This window comes from Brienomyrus brachyistius, chromosome 1, assembly GCF_023856365.1.
Source record: "Brienomyrus brachyistius isolate T26 chromosome 1, BBRACH_0.4, whole genome shotgun sequence".
NCBI lineage: Eukaryota > Metazoa > Chordata > Actinopteri > Osteoglossiformes > Mormyridae > Brienomyrus > Brienomyrus brachyistius.
The window spans coordinates 14,045,985-14,065,862 of NC_064533.1; the positions used below are offsets into that span (position 1 = coordinate 14,045,985).

The window sequence follows — 19,878 nt, forward strand, 5'->3', positions numbered from 1 at the left end:
TCAGGACTGGAAAGCCCTGCAGAGGGTGGTTAGAGCAGCTAAATGCTTCACCAGATCTGCCTTGCCCTCCCTAAAAGACATCTACACCAGCCACTGTAGGACCAGAGCAACAAAAATCTCCAAGGACTCTTCCCACCCCAATAACTCTCTGTTCTGCCTGCTGATTTCAGGCAAACGGTTCCGTAGCCTTATGACTAGAACTGAAAGGTCAAGGACAAGCTGTTTCCCCAGGTCATAAGGCTCCTAAACCAGGACAATACTCAATGTCTCTAAGTCTTCCGCTGGACTCTACAGTAACTCCTCAGTAACTGTAACACTGACATAATCCTACGAGCACTGCTTTCATACTGTCCAAACTGTCTGCACATACCTCAGGTCTCCTGCACATTGCACTTATATTGCACAGCACAATACCTTTTACCTATCACTTATGTATAGATTATGTATAGCTGAACATTTCATATATATTTTTTATCTTATATTATTATTTTTCTTTATTTTTCTATATTTTGTTACTCTCTTATCATGCACAGCTGCTCGGAGTGACCAGCGTTACATTTCACGCCATGTTGTATGTGTACAACTGTGTACGTGACGAATAAACATAGAAACGATAGTGGCAAGTTGGTGGCACTGGTGGGCTAGGAGGGGTTCTACAGAAAGTTCTAGGGGAATGCTGTTGAACAGCAGAACTTCCCGCCTTATAACCGTGAGCAAGAGTTCCATTAAAAGCAAAGCACTAAATCACGTCTGTCAAAGCCTGCCACTACTAACAACCATAGCGGTAAAATAGCGATAAATACGTGGGTTTCAGTGTGTTTGTGAATGGGGTACAAGAGAGCGAGTGAGATGCAGCACTCCCCCCACCCCCAACTAAATGTCTGCCCTGTAAGTAAGCTAATTTTATTAGAACTTAAGAGCATTTGCAAAATGGCAATATAATATAAGGCATATACTAGGAGCGGGGTCATCAGGGCGTTGGATTAGAGGACTGATTTGTAGGATTTATGTGTTTTTTTCGGCGTGGCAATGATACTGCGGATGCAAGCCAGCCTATTCTACAGTGTTTGTGAAACCATAGCAACAGGCTTGAGAGGCGGAGCTAAGAACAACTCCGATCGAGAAACAAGTTCATTGCGCGACACATAGAAATCTAACGCACATGGATTTTAAAAAAATATCAGTCACTTCAAAACGAGAGTCGAAATCTCCAAGGAAAACGGTAAACCAGCGCAAACTGGTCGGCGGCCTGAAACACCATTGAAGCTTCCAAGTATTTCCTGTGTGATTAAATTGTTATAATGCTGTGTTATCACATGTATGCGTCCGGGTTACGTTCTGTCCAATAAATCGTTACGTGACTTGGATGTTATGCAAACATCATGTACACTGTATACAAACCTAAACGGTATTCTTCACCTATACTGTACCTGTACTGCCTGTAAATAGGGAAGATATTTTATATGAGAGGGAGAGTACACATTAAATAATAATGATAAGAATAACAGTAAAGTAAATACATACATGAGTAACTTAGATGTTTATAATCGCTGTCCATTATTATGTGTATTATAAGCTAGATATGCAGCGTCAGAGCAGTGGTTGTGTTTATACTGCCTGCACGTGGTGCACTATGCCCGCTTACGTCTGCTGTGTCCCGTTAGCTGATTGGGATTTATTAACTCTATTTTAACCTTCTGGGAGACGTTGGAGGTATATGCGGTCGATCGTTAGGACGTTAAGAGACGCATAACAATCGTATTTCAGAGAAAGCACGCCAGTCGTTCTGATATTGATCTTCTTGTTTACACAGGGTGGTAATGGGAAACCGGCCGTCATTTGTTCTCGTCCGGACGAGTAAGCTTCCCTGAAGTTGCATTTAATCTGCAGAAACGTCGAAAGCTGATGCGATTCTGGTTAATTGCGGCATTAGTGTGTACTTTCATTGTCAAGTTATAATGCAAAACATATATTGTATGTTATATATACTATGTCACAAGTGTCACATTGTGAAAAAATGTCCGTTTTTCTCTTATCTGAGGTGTTCAAGAAATGCCTCAAGAACCATTAGTTACAGGAACACCTTTATTAGCCCGCATCACACCGTGTTCACTGAATGCTATTAGTGTTGTACTTTGCTTATTTGAATAGTAGTCTCATTTTGTTCCAGCTTTGTTTGAAAGATATTGTGTAGCTTCTGCTCCAGGATGGCTTACATCTGCACCTGGGCATTCAATGGATGTTCAGTCTAGGTGCACTTAGACCTCTTAGTCCTCTTGCTTTTTGCCTCACTTCAGTTTAGAAAAATACATTTAAGCATCTTACAATTAAAGAAAAATGGTTAAAATACTGTATAAAGTACAGTGTAGGGCAGTTCTGTTGTTTGTTATGTGCAAGTGATGCATAAAGTGACTAGTGCAGATAGTTTATTAAACAGTTATGAATTTAAGTTGTTCAACAGAATTCCAAGTTGGAGTGCTGAGGGGGGAGTCTGTTGAGAAATCTGATGACACTGGGAGAGAAGCTATTGCAGAATCTAGTGGGGGTGGTCTGAATACTCTGGAGTCTCCTACCAGATGGGAGCAGGTTGAAGAGCACACAGGAAGGGGTGAGAAAGGTCATGGAGAATGCTTGTGGCCTTGCAGATGCAGGTTTTTGAAGATTTCCTGGATGGATGGATGATAGAGAGGTTGTGATGATGTCCTCACTACTCTCTGCAGGGAACTGAGTTCTGAGGTTTTGCAGCTCCCATACTGGAGATTGATGTATCTGGTCAGGATGTACCCTATTATGCCCCCCGTAGAGTGTCATTAGGACTGGGGGAGGAAAGCTTACTCTTCTCAGATGATGGAGAAAGTGGAGGTGCTGTTATGATTTCCTTGCCAGGGAGGTGGTTGTTGAGGTACATTGTTTATAGCTAGTAGCCAATATGAATAATCTTGGTTAGTTTGGTTATATATGTGAAAAGTACTTTGTTCATACCATTTTGTTGGTTTCTTCATGCATCCATCCATCCATCCATTTTCCAACCCGCTTATCCTTTTGGGTCGTGGGGGGTCCGGAGCCTAACCCGGAAGCTACGGGCACGACGCGGGGAACAAACCAGGATGGGGGGGGGGGGCCATCGCAGACTATTTACACCCAAATCTTAAAAACAATAACAGTTTAAAGTAGCTCATCTTATTCCAAAGAATCTGAGAATTGCACTTTTCTAATTAATGAATTCAATCCAGATTGGTACTCAATATTCCTAGCTAGCTAGCTGTATGTCCAAAACGATTTTCCAGGTTTGAATATGTTAAGCAAGCAAATGCTCAGTACATATTTTATTGAACACCTGGATATATATTAAATTAAGCCAAACTGTGATTTCCCGTTATACAGTTGCCCTGAACTATAATAAAACAGATCTTGATGTCTGGAAAATCCATAACCTTTCGAATCCTAACCCTAGCTTCAGTTGGGTAACACTAAATTAGGGGCTTAGGGTGACAGAACAGGCTGTAGGAAAGTATGAAATATGCTATTAATGTCTCTTACTTTTTGCAGAGTTCCTGCATTGAATCTACATGAACTGTTTGAGGATGAGGTAAATGATTTAATCATTCATTATTACGTTAATTACTTTTCAGGGCAAGCATTTGAATCAGAATCTTCAGAATCAGAATATTTTTTCTTTTTATTCGGCAAGTACAGAGAAGTACAAAGAATTTATGACATAAACAAAACACACATACAAATAAACATCGAAAAGTAAAGTGTCAGAGTTCGCCGGGTGAAGCGGGTGAGCGCACGGGCAGGCAAGCGGGCAGGAAGCAGGCAAGCAGGCGGAATTTGGGGTAAACGGGGATTTGATAGAAGGTAAACAGCAAGGGAAGGAATGGGACATACACTAACAATGACTAACATCATTGACGGACAAGAAACCAGGGCAAGACATGGACTAAAATAGACAGGATTGGGTGAAAATAATCAGACACAGCTGGGCAAGATCGGGGAAGCACACGTGGATAATCAGGGGGCGTGGCACACACGTGGATAATCAGGGGGCGTGTCAGGGGGCGTGGCACACAGGAGGATCAGACGAGCTGGGTGTGACATAAAGATACAAGGATTTTCTTGCAGGAGATGTGCAATGCGTCAAGCATGTGGACAATATAAATAAAGAAATAAATAAATAGATAATGGATGGATGTAATGTGCAAAGTACATTACACTACATTACATTGCCTAAGTACAGTGCAGATGAGTTCAGTTACTTAAAATATGATAATGAAGCTTGAACAGTGTGTGGTCAACTGTTTATGACAGTTTTTCATGGGTCCTTATTTAGAAGGGCGATGGCCTGGGGGAAGAAGCTGTTTAGGTGACGATTTGTCCTTGTGCTCAGGGGTCTTATTCTTTGGGATGGAAGATGCTGGAAAAGGGAGTGGCCAGGATGCAGAGGATCAGACATTATTTCTTTGGCTCTGTTCTACATCCGAGACGAGTACAGTGCTTCAAGAGGGGAGAGCTGACAGCCAATGATCTTCTCCACACATCGCACTATATGCTGTAGTCTCCTCTTAGAGTGCGATGTTGCAGAGCCAAACCAGACACAGATGAAGGATGCAGTAATTGATTCTACTTCAGCCGTGTAGAACTTAGCCATGAGCTGCTGCGACAACTTAAATCTCTTTAGCTAACGCAAGAAGTATAGGCACTGTTGGGCCTTCTTAGTGATGGAGGTGATGTTTTTTGTCCCATTTCAGGTCTTGTTGGATGGATGTCATGACCTGCACGTCCAGTACTCGTGTGTGCCACGCCCCCCGATCATCCATGCGTGCTCCCCCGATTGTACCCAGTGTTTTCTATCAGTCTGTGTATTTCTGTCTTTTTCACTCCTCACCCCATGTCTGCATGTATATGCATTTGGCAGCCATTGTTGTCGTGCTTTGTCATTGTTCATGTCCCTGTTGCGCAGGATGTCACATATAATCCCGCATGTCACATCAGTCCTTCCGACTCCTTATCTACCCTCAGCTGGAGTCCTCCCGCCTCCATTCCACGTTACCAGGTTAGTTGATGATGTAATTTCCTCCTCATTTGAATGCTCCTTCAGCTAAATGCACCTTTAGCATAGCATGTTTAGCAATTTCTTTTTCTTTAACAGTTGTATAATTCTCCAGTCACCATGTGCTTTTATCCTAAACATCCAGAGGTCTTTCTGGTGCTTTTATGAAGGCACAGCATTGGTTACTATAAGCTGTCCATGTCTGTCAGTCCAGCCAATGGGGTGAAGAGATGATGGTGCCCAGTGATCTCCCCCCACCCTCTGAGAGATACAGGATGCGGTATGAGCGGCATGAAGCGGAACTGAGGGAGAACTGGAAGCCTGACTCTCAGAGGGAGATCAGTATGCGGGGAATGGCAACCGCTGAACCACCATGGGGGGTACGGTGCCTGTGCATTCCGTAGTCATGCTTCCACATAACTTACATTTTGTATCATAGGATCTTACTTATTGAATTCCCAGACATGGTATACAAATGGTTTTGGGACTGGTCCGTGGCCACCGCTGACACTTTCTTGTTAGCACAATAACTCAAAAAAGCATTTAATGGATCTTTTTCAAATTTTGCTGTAAATTATAAAGATGACGATAGTAACTGATATATTTTGAGACAAAACTGAAGCAGTGCCACATAGTGCTAGAAAGGAAAAGGGCAGTTTTGACACTTGATCTCGCTACCACAATAACTCAAAAAGTATTTGCAGAATAATTTTTAAACTTTGCAGCCTCATTGACAGAGGGAAGAACTGGATCTAGTCAGATTTTGAGACCAAATGCCCCCAAATTGAAGCAAAACCGCTTAGTGGCAGCAAAGGGAAGGATGCCTGTAGATTACTTTTAACCTTGTGAATGTAATAAGTCAAAGTGTATTTGATGGATCTTGGTCTACACCTGTTTTCATTTTGAGACAAATCACCTTGTGCAAGGTGTCAGCAAAGGAAAGAAAGGGCAGCTGTAGAACATACATGATCTTGTGAACACAGTAACACTAAAAGTATTTTATGGATATTTTCCAAACTATGCAGAGACATTATATGGATGGTGATCTGGAAGTGGTCAAATTTTCAGACAAATAGCACTAAAATGAAAGCAAAGCCACACTGTAGCACAGGGGAACGTAAGATGATTTTCTGAATCACTTTTTTTTTTATGAAGTCTAGTGAAATTTATCGGTAGCAGCTAACAGATCAGTGAAATTTATCATGAAAACCCCCCTCCCCATTTGGGAAATTTTATCATGGGGGGAATTTAACATGTTACCTTAGTCCTACTCCAGGTCAGTAGTGACACATGAAAGGACAGTGGCTGTAGTAGTGGGCTTTTCATAAACTTCTCACTTTGGGAGAAGTGAAGAGAGTTGTAGGGTAGGCGTAGCAGTATTTTAATAATAGTTTCAGTGTATCGCAGTATTGTCTTTCAGCAAATTTTATAGTGGGAATCCCTCTGCCAAGATTTCATATTATGGACTAGAGTTGCTTTTGAACATACTGTCAAAATACAATGTATGGCCAGTATAATGGTATGAAAAATGAAATACCATATAACCTTAGTGTAGAGGTGTGGAAGGAGTACGAGTTAGATGGGGGGGGGGGGGGTTGGGGGGTGGGTGATGAAGTAGTCTGACCTGTTCTGATAGCTTCTAGTTTTAGAAGGATCACAAATGTATGATTGCGTTACCGGTGCTCCTGTGTGCCCACAGCTGGCTGTCTGCGTAGACGATCGCTCCACGGAGGAAGAGGAGGCACTTGGGCAGCAGTGCCACTACACCATGCAGCCGAGCATGAGGAAGATGGAGGCGGTGAGAGTGGAGATTGACTCCCCAAAACTCTCGCCTGTCAGGGGTGCGTTTCCCAAAAGTTTTGTAAAGCTAAGTAGTTCATTATCTACCACTTAAGATCGATCATTAGTTAATGAGTGTTTCTCGAATCCCTTCGTAACTAAAGTAGTTTGTAATCTTGCTTGTAAATTTATGAGTGCTCCGTCTTGCTTGTTATTTTCTACGTCATTCTTTATTTGAACTTTTTCCTGCTGTTCTGACACACTGATGCTCCTTTTTGGACAACAAAATAATGCTGATGAAATAATTCGAGGTCAGTATTGCAACATAAAACTATAATGTTAACTATAAATTAGCGCAAATGAGGCTCATTGTTGTAACACCTGTATGCAATTTGAATACATAACAGAGTTGTGCATCATTCAGAATTAACTTGAAAATGACCTTGAAGATCAAATTCAGTTTAATAATAAAATTGGTTGAAACAAGGTGCAGAATCGCAATTCAACTTTGAATACAAGGAAGTGCAATTAAAATGGAACTGATTTCACGTAAATTCATATAAATAGTGTAGATGCAGCTGTAACAATGTAGCTTAATATTTCAATATGAATTACACAGCATGTTAAAATAAACAGCATACACTGAATCCCACCCCACCCCCCTCCCTCACATACGATCACAAATATTTATGACAGCAAAAAGTCTTGCCCTCCTGTTCGAGCACCCAAGAGCCTCCTCTTCCTCCACGGTGTGGTCATCTGAAAATGAATGAATAACATGTCACTGTTATTCAGAATGAAAGAATGCTACATTTGAAGTGACCCCTTAGTTAATTAACTGTCATTTTGTGTACCATGGTGGAAGAGCACTTCATACAGTCACACATGCAGCAGTACCACAACCCCATCCATCTGACGATTTACGGACGCTCACAGGAAAAGCTACTGCAGACTCCTCACACTGCAGACTCCACACACTGCAGACTCCTACTAAATCTATGAAACTGCAGCCAAGGTGGTCTACTACGGAAATTAAGAATAAAGTCGGGAGGAAAAGGGCTGTGTCCCACAAATGGAAATTAACTAATGATTTCAAAATAAAGCAGGAGTATCTAAGTCTACTGGTTGAGTTAAAAAATAACATTAGACTCGCTAAGAGGAATGTAGAAAGACAAATAGCATTGGAGGCTAAGGATGACAATGAAAGTTTCTTCCAATATTTTAACTCCAAAAAAGCTCTAAAAGCTTAAATCACTAATCTGCAGGATAGTAAGGGCCTTATAATTGAAAATGAAATTGATATAGTAAATGAGTTTAATGATTATTTTACACAGGTGTTCACAGTAGAGAACACAAGTAACTGGTCATCATTTAGTACGAATACAGCGTAGTCTATGACCAGTATATGTATAACTGAGGCTGATGTGGTACTAAGCCTAGCTAAGCTCAAAATAAATAAATCGCAGGGCCCTGATGGCATCTTACCTATAGTCTTAAAAGAGATGAGGGATATTATTAGCCAATCTTTAACTTTACTATTCCAGAAATCCTTATCTCTTGGTGTGATACCTTCTGATTGGAAGCATGCTAATATAACACCCATATTCAAAAAAGGGGATATAAGTAGTCCAGCAAACTATAGGCTAATCAGTTTAATTTACATAACTGGAAAGGTAATGGAAGCTATAATCCAAGTGAAATGTTAGATTACCTGGATTCAAATAACATTCTGAGGGATAGCCAACATGGATTTAGGGGAGGTAGGTGCTGTTTAACTAATCAACTTGAGTTCTTTGAGGAGGCTTCAAGAGAAATTGATAACAAAAAGGCCTATGATGTGATCTACTTAGATTTCCAGAAGGCCTTTGATATTGTCCCCCACAAACGGCTCTTGCTTAAGCTCAAAGCTGCAGGGATTTTAGGAACTGTAGTAACTGTAGGAACTGTAGCAGCTTGGATCGAAAACTGGTTAACAGGCAGGAAGCAGCGAGTAGTTATTAGAGGCACAATGTCACAGTGGGCCTGCGTTCATAGTGGGGTACCGCAGGGTTCCATTTTTTTGACCATTATTGTTCCTAATATACATTAATGATATTGACACCAGTACATACAGTAAACTGGTTAACTTTGCAGATGACACCAAGGTGGGTGGTGTAACAGATACTGAACTAGCAGCACAGAGGCTACAATGGGATCTTGGTTTAATTAGCGACTGGGCTGATACCTGGCAGATGAAATTTAACGTAGATAAATGTAAGGTAATCCATGCAGGGAGCAGAAATTACAGTACATATATTTTATGAGTTTCACTGAAATAAATGTAGCTGATTATGAGAAAGACCTCAGTGTGTATGTTGATGCTTCCATGTCCCACTCTCGCCAGTGTGAGGAAACAATAAAAAAGGCCAGCAGGATGTTGGGTTACATCTCTAGTATAAGGCAAGGGAGGTGATGCTAAGATTATACAATTCCTTGGTACAGTAAGACCCCATCTAGAATATTGTGCGCAAGTTTGGTCACCATACCTTAAAAGGACATTGCTGCCTTAGAAAAGGTTCAACGTAGGGCTACAAGAATTATTCCTGGCCTTAGAGGAATGTCTTATGAGGAGAGGTTAGCTGAGCTGAATCTGTTCAGCCTCGAGCAAAGGAGACTAAGGGGGGACATGATCCAGCTATATAAGATTCTAATAGGTCTTGATATTGTTCAGCCAAATTGCTACTTTAATATTAGTTTAAATACTAAAACTTGTGGCCATAGGTGGAAATTAGCAGGAGAACGTTTTAAACTGAATTTGAGGAAGTACTTCTTTACACAGCGTGTAGTTCGAGTATGGAATAGTCTTCCTGCTAGTCTATTGGAAGCTAAAACCCTGGGTTCCTTTAAATCAGAGTTAGATAAGATTTTAACAGCTCTGAGCTATTAGTTACGTTCTCCCCAAATGAGCTTGATGGACCGAATGGCCTCCTCTCGTTTGTAAATTTCTTATACACATCCATCCATTTCCTGTAACCACATATCCTATTCAGGGCCTTGGGGGGTCCATGCCTATCCTAGAGGCTGCAGGGAACAACGCTGGATGGGGCACCAACCCAGCACAGGGCACAATCACACACCTGTCACTCACACATGCACACCTATGGGATGGGGGGGGGGGGGTAAACTGGAGTACCCGGAGGAAACCCCACAACCACACGGGGAGAACATGTGAACTCCACAAATGAGGAACCCTGGCAGAGACTGGAACCCGGGTCCCACAGGTGTGAGGCCACTGTACCACCCACTTAAATAGGTTAAATATGTTAATATGCAAAAAATAAATACATGCTTTTGGAGGAGAACTTAGAGGGCCGACATAAACCAAATACATATTGTTAGAAAGCAGTTCGATGACTTTTATCTTTCAATCATTCAAATATAAAGTTCCCTACTTTCACTAGTATGTATATACAAGTTCAATATTTACATCTACTATCATGAAAGTAAATCTATTATGTAATTGTTTATGTTTCACTAGATTAAATGACATTTTTGTGTTGTATGATTAAACTGAATTGCTTTGGAATGAAAAGAATTCAACATTTTACAGGGTTTGTCAAATTCAGTTCAAGTTCCAATTCATGAATGGAATGGGGCACGATTCATAAGGTAGGCTAACCAAGTACACTTGCAATGCGTTCAGTCACATCCTTCGAATTGGGAAGGTGAATCACCCCTCATGACCAGAAATGGCAGAGAATTGTGTAAGTGAGCTGAAGACGGTGTTTGAGACACCACTGTCCAGGAAGCAAAGTTGTTTGTCTAAATGCTGTTTTCTGGGTGGCCATTAACACCTTGGACCATTTCAGTAATGAACAATTCATTGAGAAACACAGGCTGGCATGGGGTGAAATAATGAGCTTCCTGGTCTGGTGCAGGATAAATGGAAAAGATGAACATGCCAGAATTTCGCTCTTAGTGCATTGTGCAGCTTCTGAGAGCTGTCTGCTGCCACACCGCCGGTGGACACGGCCTCAGGAAGGCTGCTGTGTCCTGCATCCCTGCATGTGTGGATCGCATTTCTATTGCACTGTGCACACAACTACATTCATTTTCCAACAGGAAAGGATGCCTTGCATGACACTAAAATTGATTTCCATGCCATTTGCGGGCATGCTTGGAATTGTAGGTGCAGCGGATAGAACCCTCAACCCTATTTATATTTGCAGCCCCTTGAATCCCACCTGCACCTACAATGCAGATGGCAAAGGATGGTGCATTTGCTGGTGTCTGGTTATTGCGAGACATCAGGCACCTGTTAACTCCAGTGTGGAATCCAGATGTTTCGGGCATGTGGAAGATGTGATTCTGGTGCCTACACATGTCCCGGGGAGCTCTAAGATTTCCCGCTGGAAGTTGCTGTGCTGTTATTCTTATACGTGTTATGTTGGTAACCCTGCAGTAATTATTTTATTAATATATATATATTTTTAACCACCTACTGAATAAGTTGTTTAAAGGCTTCCTTTGAGTAGTTTTACTTCCTTTTCCTACTGCTGCTCTTCACTGCTCTTTTTAATAATGCAGCACCATCACATTTTGAGCCCATTTTTTAATTTTCAGACAGATAGGCTAATATATTCTGGCCTTAATTTCGGTTGCCGTGGTTTGTTTTTATTGATTTTCTAGATAGTTTATATATTTTATTTACATATGGCTGGTGTGACAGTCATATAACATATTTCACCATTGAAATACGTGGGAATAATGTTCCTGCTATGGACCTTTGGTGTTTTTTTTTTTTGTTAATTCTGGAATAACGAAGGGTTTTGGGAAACACTCTTGGAACTCACTTGTTCTTTTCCTACATCATTCGTTATCTTGTCCATTACTCCCTAAGATCGATCGCTTTCGGGAAGCGCATCCTGGAATGGAATGACTGCTGTATAAACATTAGGACTAGTGAGGCTCGGAATTCTTACGAAATATGTGCTACCCGCCCCTTCCCCCTAGTTGTGGGTTAAAGAAATTTAATTGGTCTCACTCCTGTTCAGTCTGGAGAATGACTAATTATAATTAATAATTTGATAATTGCATTCTGTCTCAGTATTCTCTGCTTTGTTCCCTGTGTGTCCTGGCATAGGCAGGACTGAATGGTTATGGATGGATGGATGGATGGATAGAATTTTATTATTTCATAAATAATGAATTTGTGTTTAATAAGCCAGGCTCCTTTTTTAAAATTATGATGGGATGTCTTGCCGCAATGAGAGCTGCATGAATGACAGCGGTTGGAAAAATAAGCCTCGTCAGGGATATTGGACGTTGCCTTTCTTTAAACTTATCCAGATGTCTTGCAGGAGGACGTTGCCATGGAGAAGAGAAAGCAAGCTGTGGTGGAGCAGGTCATGGTGGACCAGCTCTCCCGGTGAGCAGATCTTAGTGATACCTATGCTCTTGGCGCAGCTTCACGAGCCTGTGCTTAGGTGACGTGCTTAGGTGACGTGCTTCGGCATCTTAGGGCCGTCATAAGTGACCCTGATCAGACCTCATCTGCTCTGGAGCGAATCCCGTCCGCCGCATTTGGAGATGTGCCTTCGCGATGCAAGAAAAGAACGCTGCATGAGACAAAGTGAGTGTTTGCTACGGGAGGGAGGGTTCGATCTCTAGTTAAAAATGAGTTGAAGAAGTAAAGCTGCATCACTGCAGTTATCGGGCTAATTAGCGGTTCCTCGATTTCCTCAGAGTGAAAACCAGCTCGACGATGACGGAGCATTTACTGTCCAACAAGCTGCGTTTTGTTGCTCGACTGCTTTCAAGGTAGCGTTGCTCACAACACTGCGTTATATGTGGCCGACAGGAATAATGCCTATGTAGGGCGGGGTGGGGGGGGGGCACTGCAGCATCATACCACCAGGGTTTTTTGTTTGATTGTCAGCCCCGTCTCTGTGTGTACGTGCTGTTGGCCTGTTTACCCAGCATTCCCAGGGTTTCCTTCAGGTACTCCAGTTTCCTCAGACTCACAAATTTGCACAATGGGTGAGGGTCTACATAAAGAGTGAAAGCCACAGTTGTGTGGAAGCACTTTACATTATACAGCAGACCTACTGTCTAAATGTTGTAGGCAAAGAAAAATGTTATAGTTATTTTTCTGGGTGTACATTCGCTCAGAAAAACCCCCCACAAATGACCATTAAAATTAACATTTTTAAATGAACAAATTAACATATGCAAATTAAGAGTATTACAATAAGAACTCACAAGAATGTCTTCTGTTCACATTTTGTAACAAATAACATGGTTATTTTATGGTAAATGTGTTTTTAGTCTGAGGACACTAAGAAGATCATCATAATTCTTGAGGCAGGCAAGCAGCTACGTAACTGTTATAATGAAATAACCCGGATCTGCTCCAAACAATAAGTTTGCAACCATCCCCAAGCAGGAGTGTGATAAACTCTTTTGCATTTCGTTCTGAGGAACGGCCGTGATGCTAGCAGGGAGCTGGTTGGATTTTTCTTCACTTATGATGATTCGTTAACCATATATGAGTATCGTCACTTCGGAAAAAACAGGTAAAAAAACAATCCCTTCCTCGTTTGTGGCTTGTGTGAGTTCCAGCCCACATCTTCACGATGTTTTTTCTCCCAGGACCAACGCGCTTCCCTTCATTCCCAAGGGCAGCTACCGGCATCAGTGTGGCAGGAAGAAGGGCAGTGCCTACAGCATCCATGACATCTACGTGGTAAGACCGGTGCCATGGAGGTATGCTCCAAGCATCCAGCTATCTGTGACAGGTGTCAAGTATACATATTCTGTACACAATGTCTGTCATGACAAACCCCAACTCTGTGCCTCCTGGACTTCCTAGCATTTCAGATTAGCCTCAGCAGTAGGCAGTATGACTAGCGCTCACATTCCCCTAGTGTGGAGCGTTTTGGACCCCTGTGCGCGGCCAGGCCTGGAAATTAAGCTCATCCACTCAGTTTAGAAGAAGGCCAAGTATGAAAAGGTGAACGCTAATCTGCCTACTAGTTAAAAAAAAACACCAGTGCATGTCAGGGTACATTTTTTTTAACTAAACCAAGTTAATGGCTAGTAGTAAGAAAAGGTTCTACCCTTGGGATTTGCAGCTGTCTGGTCGCCAAAGCACTTGCAGCAGAGAGATTGGGATTCTCTCAACATAACCACAAGCACGGTATAGCACCAACCTGGTCGATGAGACAGTAGGTACTGCATGCCAGTACGCTCACCACACAGTAGCTAAGGTGGTGACGGGACAGGAGAGAATTTACCAATTAGATATAGGGGGTGATTAGGAGGCCAAATTTGATTGGGCCACTAAGCAGTTTTAGCCAGGACGTCGGGGTACTAGCCCTACTCTTTCAAAAGATGCCCAGGGATCTTTTATGACCTCAGAGAGTCAGGACCTTGTTTTTAAATATCATCCAAAGGATGGTTTCATTTTTACAACACAGTGCCCCCATCACCACACTGAGGCATCCACACAGACCACAGGATGGGCTCCCCTGTGGAACACACTCCCCCCTTTTCCAGCAGCAACCTACCGTTCATAGCTGGTCTCCCATTCAAGTACTAGTCATGCTAACACCTGCTCAGCTTCAGATGGAGCATTTAGTCTGAACTGCAGGTGATACGGCTGCAGACCTTGAATTCTTTTCTGTGTTTTGAAGTCTGTCATTCTTGCGCCAACACTTTCTCTTATTTTTGGGATTTGTCGCTACCGGTCTATGAATCATAAAAGGGGGGCAGCTTGCTGTTCTCCACAAGCGGACAGAACCTACCAGAGAGTATGAGGCAGAGGCCATGGCTGTGGGTCCGAATCACCGACGTGGACGAGCTGACTAAGAACAAGCTGCTGTGAGTGCACGCACACCTGTTTAGTTAAACTGCTAACAAAGTTAGCATTGTAGCAACTAACCCAATATCAGTTCCTTAAAGGCTTCAGTTCATATCAGTGTTAATTTTCTTATCGAAAACTAAAACGGAAATTACTCGACAATGGCGATTTTTTTCATTGACAAGAATGAGACAATAATAAAATTCTTACATTTATCTATGATGCCAAGAACGCTGACGAAACAAACTGATTCTCGCATCAACGAATAAAAATTAGATGCAAATGTCAGGAAGAGTCAAATTTGAAATTTGGGCATGATGGGATAATGTTGATTCAATGGATTTCAAATGCTAAACCATCCATCCATTTATAGAAACTATGCAAAATTTGTAAGGTGACCCCCTACTCTCGGCGGATTTTATCTGCAAGATTAGAAAATACCAGAATAGCATTTCTTTTTTAAACTACTATCAAAATACTGTATACCACTAAATAATGTCTGAACAGCATTATGGTATGAAAAATGAAATACTAAATCGAAAAAAAAAAAAACATACTGACGTATCGATAAATTTTCACATTTGATGTAAAAGAAAAGACTCAAACTGTTTGTAGTGGCAATAACAGGCAAAAATACCAATAAATGGAAGCATAATAAAATGAACAGAATCAAATATTTGCTTGTTTTAATGTGTCTGTCGTGGACTGAACACGATCTTGAAATGATGGTTTTCACTAGTCTGATACTGGTTTATGTGTTTATGAAAGGACACATGAGTTTTCTGTATTCATGTTCTATGCACTGATGTTTTTCTAGCAGGCTTATGAATGAGGATGTGTCATATGCACTTGTATGAATCAGAATATTGGTTTTAATTATATTTAATTTAACGATACAGTTCATTTAAACCCATTTTAGAATTAGTGCAATATTTCATATTAGCAATGTTTCATAACTACAACAAGAGCTCAAGTCTGTCCTTAAAAAAATGCCATAATAGCTTTTTTGCAGATTCCTTCAGGAATGTATAGGGAGGACAGAGTTAGATCAGTCTGGCTGCGTACACAGAAAATTAGGGGGGTATTGAAAATAGATACTACACTATGACTAAACCTTTTCTGCAGATTTAGTTGACTAAGTATCCTGCAATTTTTGCATTTTCATCAAAACATAAAGACTAAAACTAAATCAAAATATGCTGTAGAAATTAACAATGGGCCAAAGACATCAAATATATAAATCGTCAACTTGTATTCCTTTGAAGGACTTCAAAAGCAGACGTATTTGAAGTCACTGAAGCAGAGTGAATATAGTGTGACCGCTGCACTATTTTCTTTTGTAGCAGAGTAGATATTTACAGTTTGGAAAGAATGTGTTTTATAATTTGCTTGCAGGTGCTCAGGTGGAGACAGTAAGCAGGACGAACTTGAAGAGAGGAACACCCTGAAAGTCATTCAAGGTAAATATTTACTTAATATTTTTTATCCTATTTTTAAATTCTTTAATTATTGGTGTCATTATACAAGTCAGCACATCGCGATTGGCTTAGCAACTCTGTAAGCAGTGCAATGTAACAAGACATGCAGCATGTGAAAAATATGTATAAAATAGCCAATTAATATGCACGAGTACAAATTTAATATATATTGATGAGCCATAACAAAACCATTATCAGGTGGAGTGAATAACATTGATTATCTTGTTTCAGTAGCATCTGTTAAGGGTGCAATTATATATTAAGCAAGTAAACAGTCAGTTCTTGAAATTTATATGTTGGAAGTGGAGAAATGGGCAAGCATAAGGATCTGAGTGACTTTGACAAGGGCCAAATTGTGATGGCTAGATGACTGGGTCATGGTGTCTCTAAAACGAAAGATCTTGTGTGGTGTGTCTGGTATTCGGTGGTCAGTACCTACCAAAAGTGGCCCAAGGATGACCAACCAGTGAACTGGTGATGGGGTCATGGACGCCCAAGGCTCATTGATGCTTGTGCGGCGTGAAGGTTAGCCTGTCTGGTCCAATCCCAAGAGGTGTCAGAACACACAGTGTAACGCAGTTTGCTAGGGATGGGGCTGTGTGGCCACAAACTCCCTGTCCACCACAGAGAGTGACTACAATGGCCATGTAAGTGTTAGAACTGGACCATGGAGTAATGGGAGAAGGTGGCCTTATCTTATGAGTCATGTTTTTTGTTATATCATATGGACGGCTGGGTACATGTGTGCTATTTACCCGGAGAAGAGATGGCACCAGGATGCATTATGGGAGTGTCAACCAGCAGTGTGATACTCTGGGCGATGTTCAGCTGGGACACCATGGGTCCTGGCATGTTAATTTGACAAGTACCACCTACCTAACATTGTACAGACAAAGTACACCCCTTCACGGTAATGACATGCCCCAAAGGTGGTGGCCTCTTTCAACAGGAAAATGTGCCAGGAATTGTTCATGAATGGTTTGAGGAACATGAAAAAGAGTTCAAGGTGTTGACTCGGCCTCCAAATTTTTCAGATCTCAGTCTCAGGATGTTCTGGACAATCAAGTCCGATCCATGGACAACCACACCTTGTAACTTACTGGACTAAAATTATCTGCTGCTAATGTCTTGGTGCCAGTGGACACCTTCAGAGGTCATCAGCCATAACAAATGGGTCATCTGCCTCCATGGGTCAGAGCTCTTTTGACGGCACAAGGGAGGGCCTACACAATATTTAGCACGTGGTTTTAATGTTATGGCTGATCAGTGTATAGTATGTGGATGTATGGTGAATGGGAGTCATGTGTGAGAGTTATTCAGTGGCTGGTTCTGCCTAGTTAACACATTGGGGTAAAAGCTGTGCCTAAGTCTGGTAGTGCTGGCCTTAATGTCATTCAGGGAGGGTGCAGGAGAAGCTGAAGAAGAGAGGTATCCACACCCTCATGAGCCTGGGGCAGCACCTCCAGATCAAGGAGAGAAACGGCAACGGGTTGCTGACAAGGGACGAGGCCCGGAGGGCTCTAGAGGAATACCAGCTCAGCTTGTCTGATAAGGTGGGGCTTTCAGCAGCGCTAAACATTCTCACAAAATAAACATTTATGAGAATGTACCACTCCCTGGCCTTTGGGTATGTGTTATATGTATTGTTCATTGCTTATGGCCTAATTAATTAATTACACAAAAAAAAAAATATCTTAAAAAAAAGAGAAATTCTGGCAGCAGGGGTGCCAGAAAAAAAATGTAATAAAACATTGAATCGCTGTAAATTTAATAACAGTAAAAAAATGTTAAATAACATTTTTTTCCCAGTACTGTGAATACAAATAATTCCTGTAAAACAACATTAAAACTCTGTATTTTTTGGAAAAAAAAATAATATTCAGATTTAAGCTGGTAAAAAAACAGATCATCACTGGAAGAATACTAAAAAGTATTTGGGATTTAAGAAATTCCACGATAAAAATACCAGTTAAAGTGTGTAAATTAACAGAATGTAACTGCTGTATCACAAAAAATGCAGCAGTTTTAACATAGATCACTGTAATATCATGATAATGAAATGCTTTTTAATATCAAATATACGGACAAAGGGGCGGCATGGGGGTGCAGTGGTTAGCACTGGTGCCTCACACCTCTGGGACCAGGGTTCGAGTCTCCGCCTGGGTCACATGTGTGTGGAGTTTGCATGTTCTCCCCATGTCGTCGTGGGGTTTCCTCTGGTTTCCTCCCACAGTCCAAAAACATGCAGAGGATAATTGGAGTTGCTAAATTACCCGTAGGTGTGCATGTGTGAGTGAATGGTGTGTGAGTGTGCCCTGCTGTGGGCAGGGCTATCCTGTGTTGTTCCCTGCCTCGTGCCCATTGCTTCCGGGATAGGATCTGGACCCCCCGTGACCCAGTAGGATAAGCGGTTTGGAAAATGGATGGATGGATGGTAGCATACTCATTAAAAAATTACATGTTTTTGGGGAAATGAATGACACATTACACAGATAAATCAGTTACGTCCAGTTTATTAACAACTTTCAAAAACATTAAAACTGACATTAACGGTCTTCAAATGTGTTAACACATCTTAACATTTAAATAAAGTACTCACATAAAAATGCTCACATAAACAAGCTCAAAAACAAGCACAGAAACATGCTTACATAAACTGGCAAAAATCTTGTGCAGAATAGAAGAAGTATAATCACTTTTGTTATTTACAATGTTCAGAGACCGGATTGTGAGAGCAACTTATGTTACTCCCTGTCACGATTGCGCAGGCAGGCAGGCAGGCAGAATCGGGGAAAAAAACCGGGGATTTATTCTGGACCGGGACGGGCAAAACGCAACACTGGTAATGACGCTCACAAACATCAATGACAGACACTGAACTCTGGTAAGACATGGACTGAAATAGACAGGACTGGTTGAAAATAATCGGACACAGCTGGGTACGATCAGGGAAGCACACGTGGATAATCAGGGGGCGTGGCACACACGAGTATCGGACAAGCCGGGTATGACACTCCCTCCACTCAAAGTCAGCTATTTTTGAAATAAGAGACAGAACATTTGAATTCACAGCTTGTCTTTTTGCTCCTTTCTCCACCTTGAAGCCCCTTTCTGGGTTAATTTGGTGACTTACATATCTTTTTAAGGATGTAAATGCACTGTCACAAAAATGGCACTTGAATGCTGCAAACTTGACATCTCAAAATGTTGAAGAAACAGTTGCTCATTACATTGAACTTACTTCAGACAAGATGGTCAATATGGTATCTGATGGAATCTGAGTATCTGAGGGAGGAAAAAAAATCGAAATCAGAAACCAAATGTAGAAATCACCATTTTGTAATGCATAATTAGCAACTATGAATATATATTTCGTAACAGGGTAATGGTAGGCACTTTCTTAAAAATATTTACATAATGTTAGTGTCATGCCCGGCTCGTACGGCGCTTGTGTGTGCTGCGCCCCCCTGATTATCCACGTGTGCTGCCCCAATCGTACCCAGCTGTGTCTTGTTATTTTGATTGATCCTGTCTTTTTAAGTCCATGTCTTAGTTTTGTTTGGCTTATTATCATTAATGAAACACACTATAAGACTATAATATAATAACATTTTTGTAATCTGAACTAAAACATAAAAATAAAATAACTGCAACTAAAGGAACACTATAAATATTACTTAAAAACTAACAGAAATTAAATAAACACACAAGTCAAAGATTTTCTGTTA

General features: G+C 41.3%; 1 protein-coding gene across 8 annotated transcripts in view; it reads left to right on the forward strand.

Annotated features, from left to right (window-relative positions):
* The first annotated feature begins 1,041 nt into the window (after positions 1–1,041).
* caps2 (calcyphosine 2) overlaps positions 1,042–19,878 on the forward strand; it is a 28,855-nt gene continuing 10,018 nt past the window's right edge. Inside the window, exons 1-15 of one of the 8 annotated variants that reach the window (XM_048974191.1) lie at positions 1,042–1,222; positions 1,814–1,857; positions 3,550–3,589; positions 4,752–4,856; positions 4,964–5,056; positions 5,263–5,433; positions 6,753–6,851; positions 12,172–12,239; positions 12,333–12,443; positions 12,557–12,631; positions 13,291–13,386; positions 13,463–13,556; positions 14,577–14,692; positions 16,068–16,132; positions 17,549–17,703. In XM_048974191.1, the coding sequence (XP_048830148.1) occupies positions 1,163–1,222; positions 1,814–1,857; positions 3,550–3,589; positions 4,752–4,856; positions 4,964–5,056; positions 5,263–5,433; positions 6,753–6,851; positions 12,172–12,239; positions 12,333–12,443; positions 12,557–12,631; positions 13,291–13,386; positions 13,463–13,556; positions 14,577–14,692; positions 16,068–16,132; positions 17,549–17,703 (1,392 nt within the window). In that variant the 5' untranslated portion in view covers positions 1,042–1,162. Of the gene's footprint in view, positions 1,223–1,813; positions 1,933–3,549; positions 3,590–4,751; positions 4,857–4,963; positions 5,057–5,262; positions 5,434–6,752; positions 6,852–12,171; positions 12,240–12,332; positions 12,444–12,556; positions 12,632–13,290; positions 13,387–13,462; positions 13,557–14,576; positions 14,693–16,067; positions 16,133–17,548; positions 17,704–19,878 lie in introns of those variants that run through there. The other 7 variants (XM_048974259.1, XM_048974420.1, XM_048974495.1 and 4 more) reach the window with 7 other exon arrangements.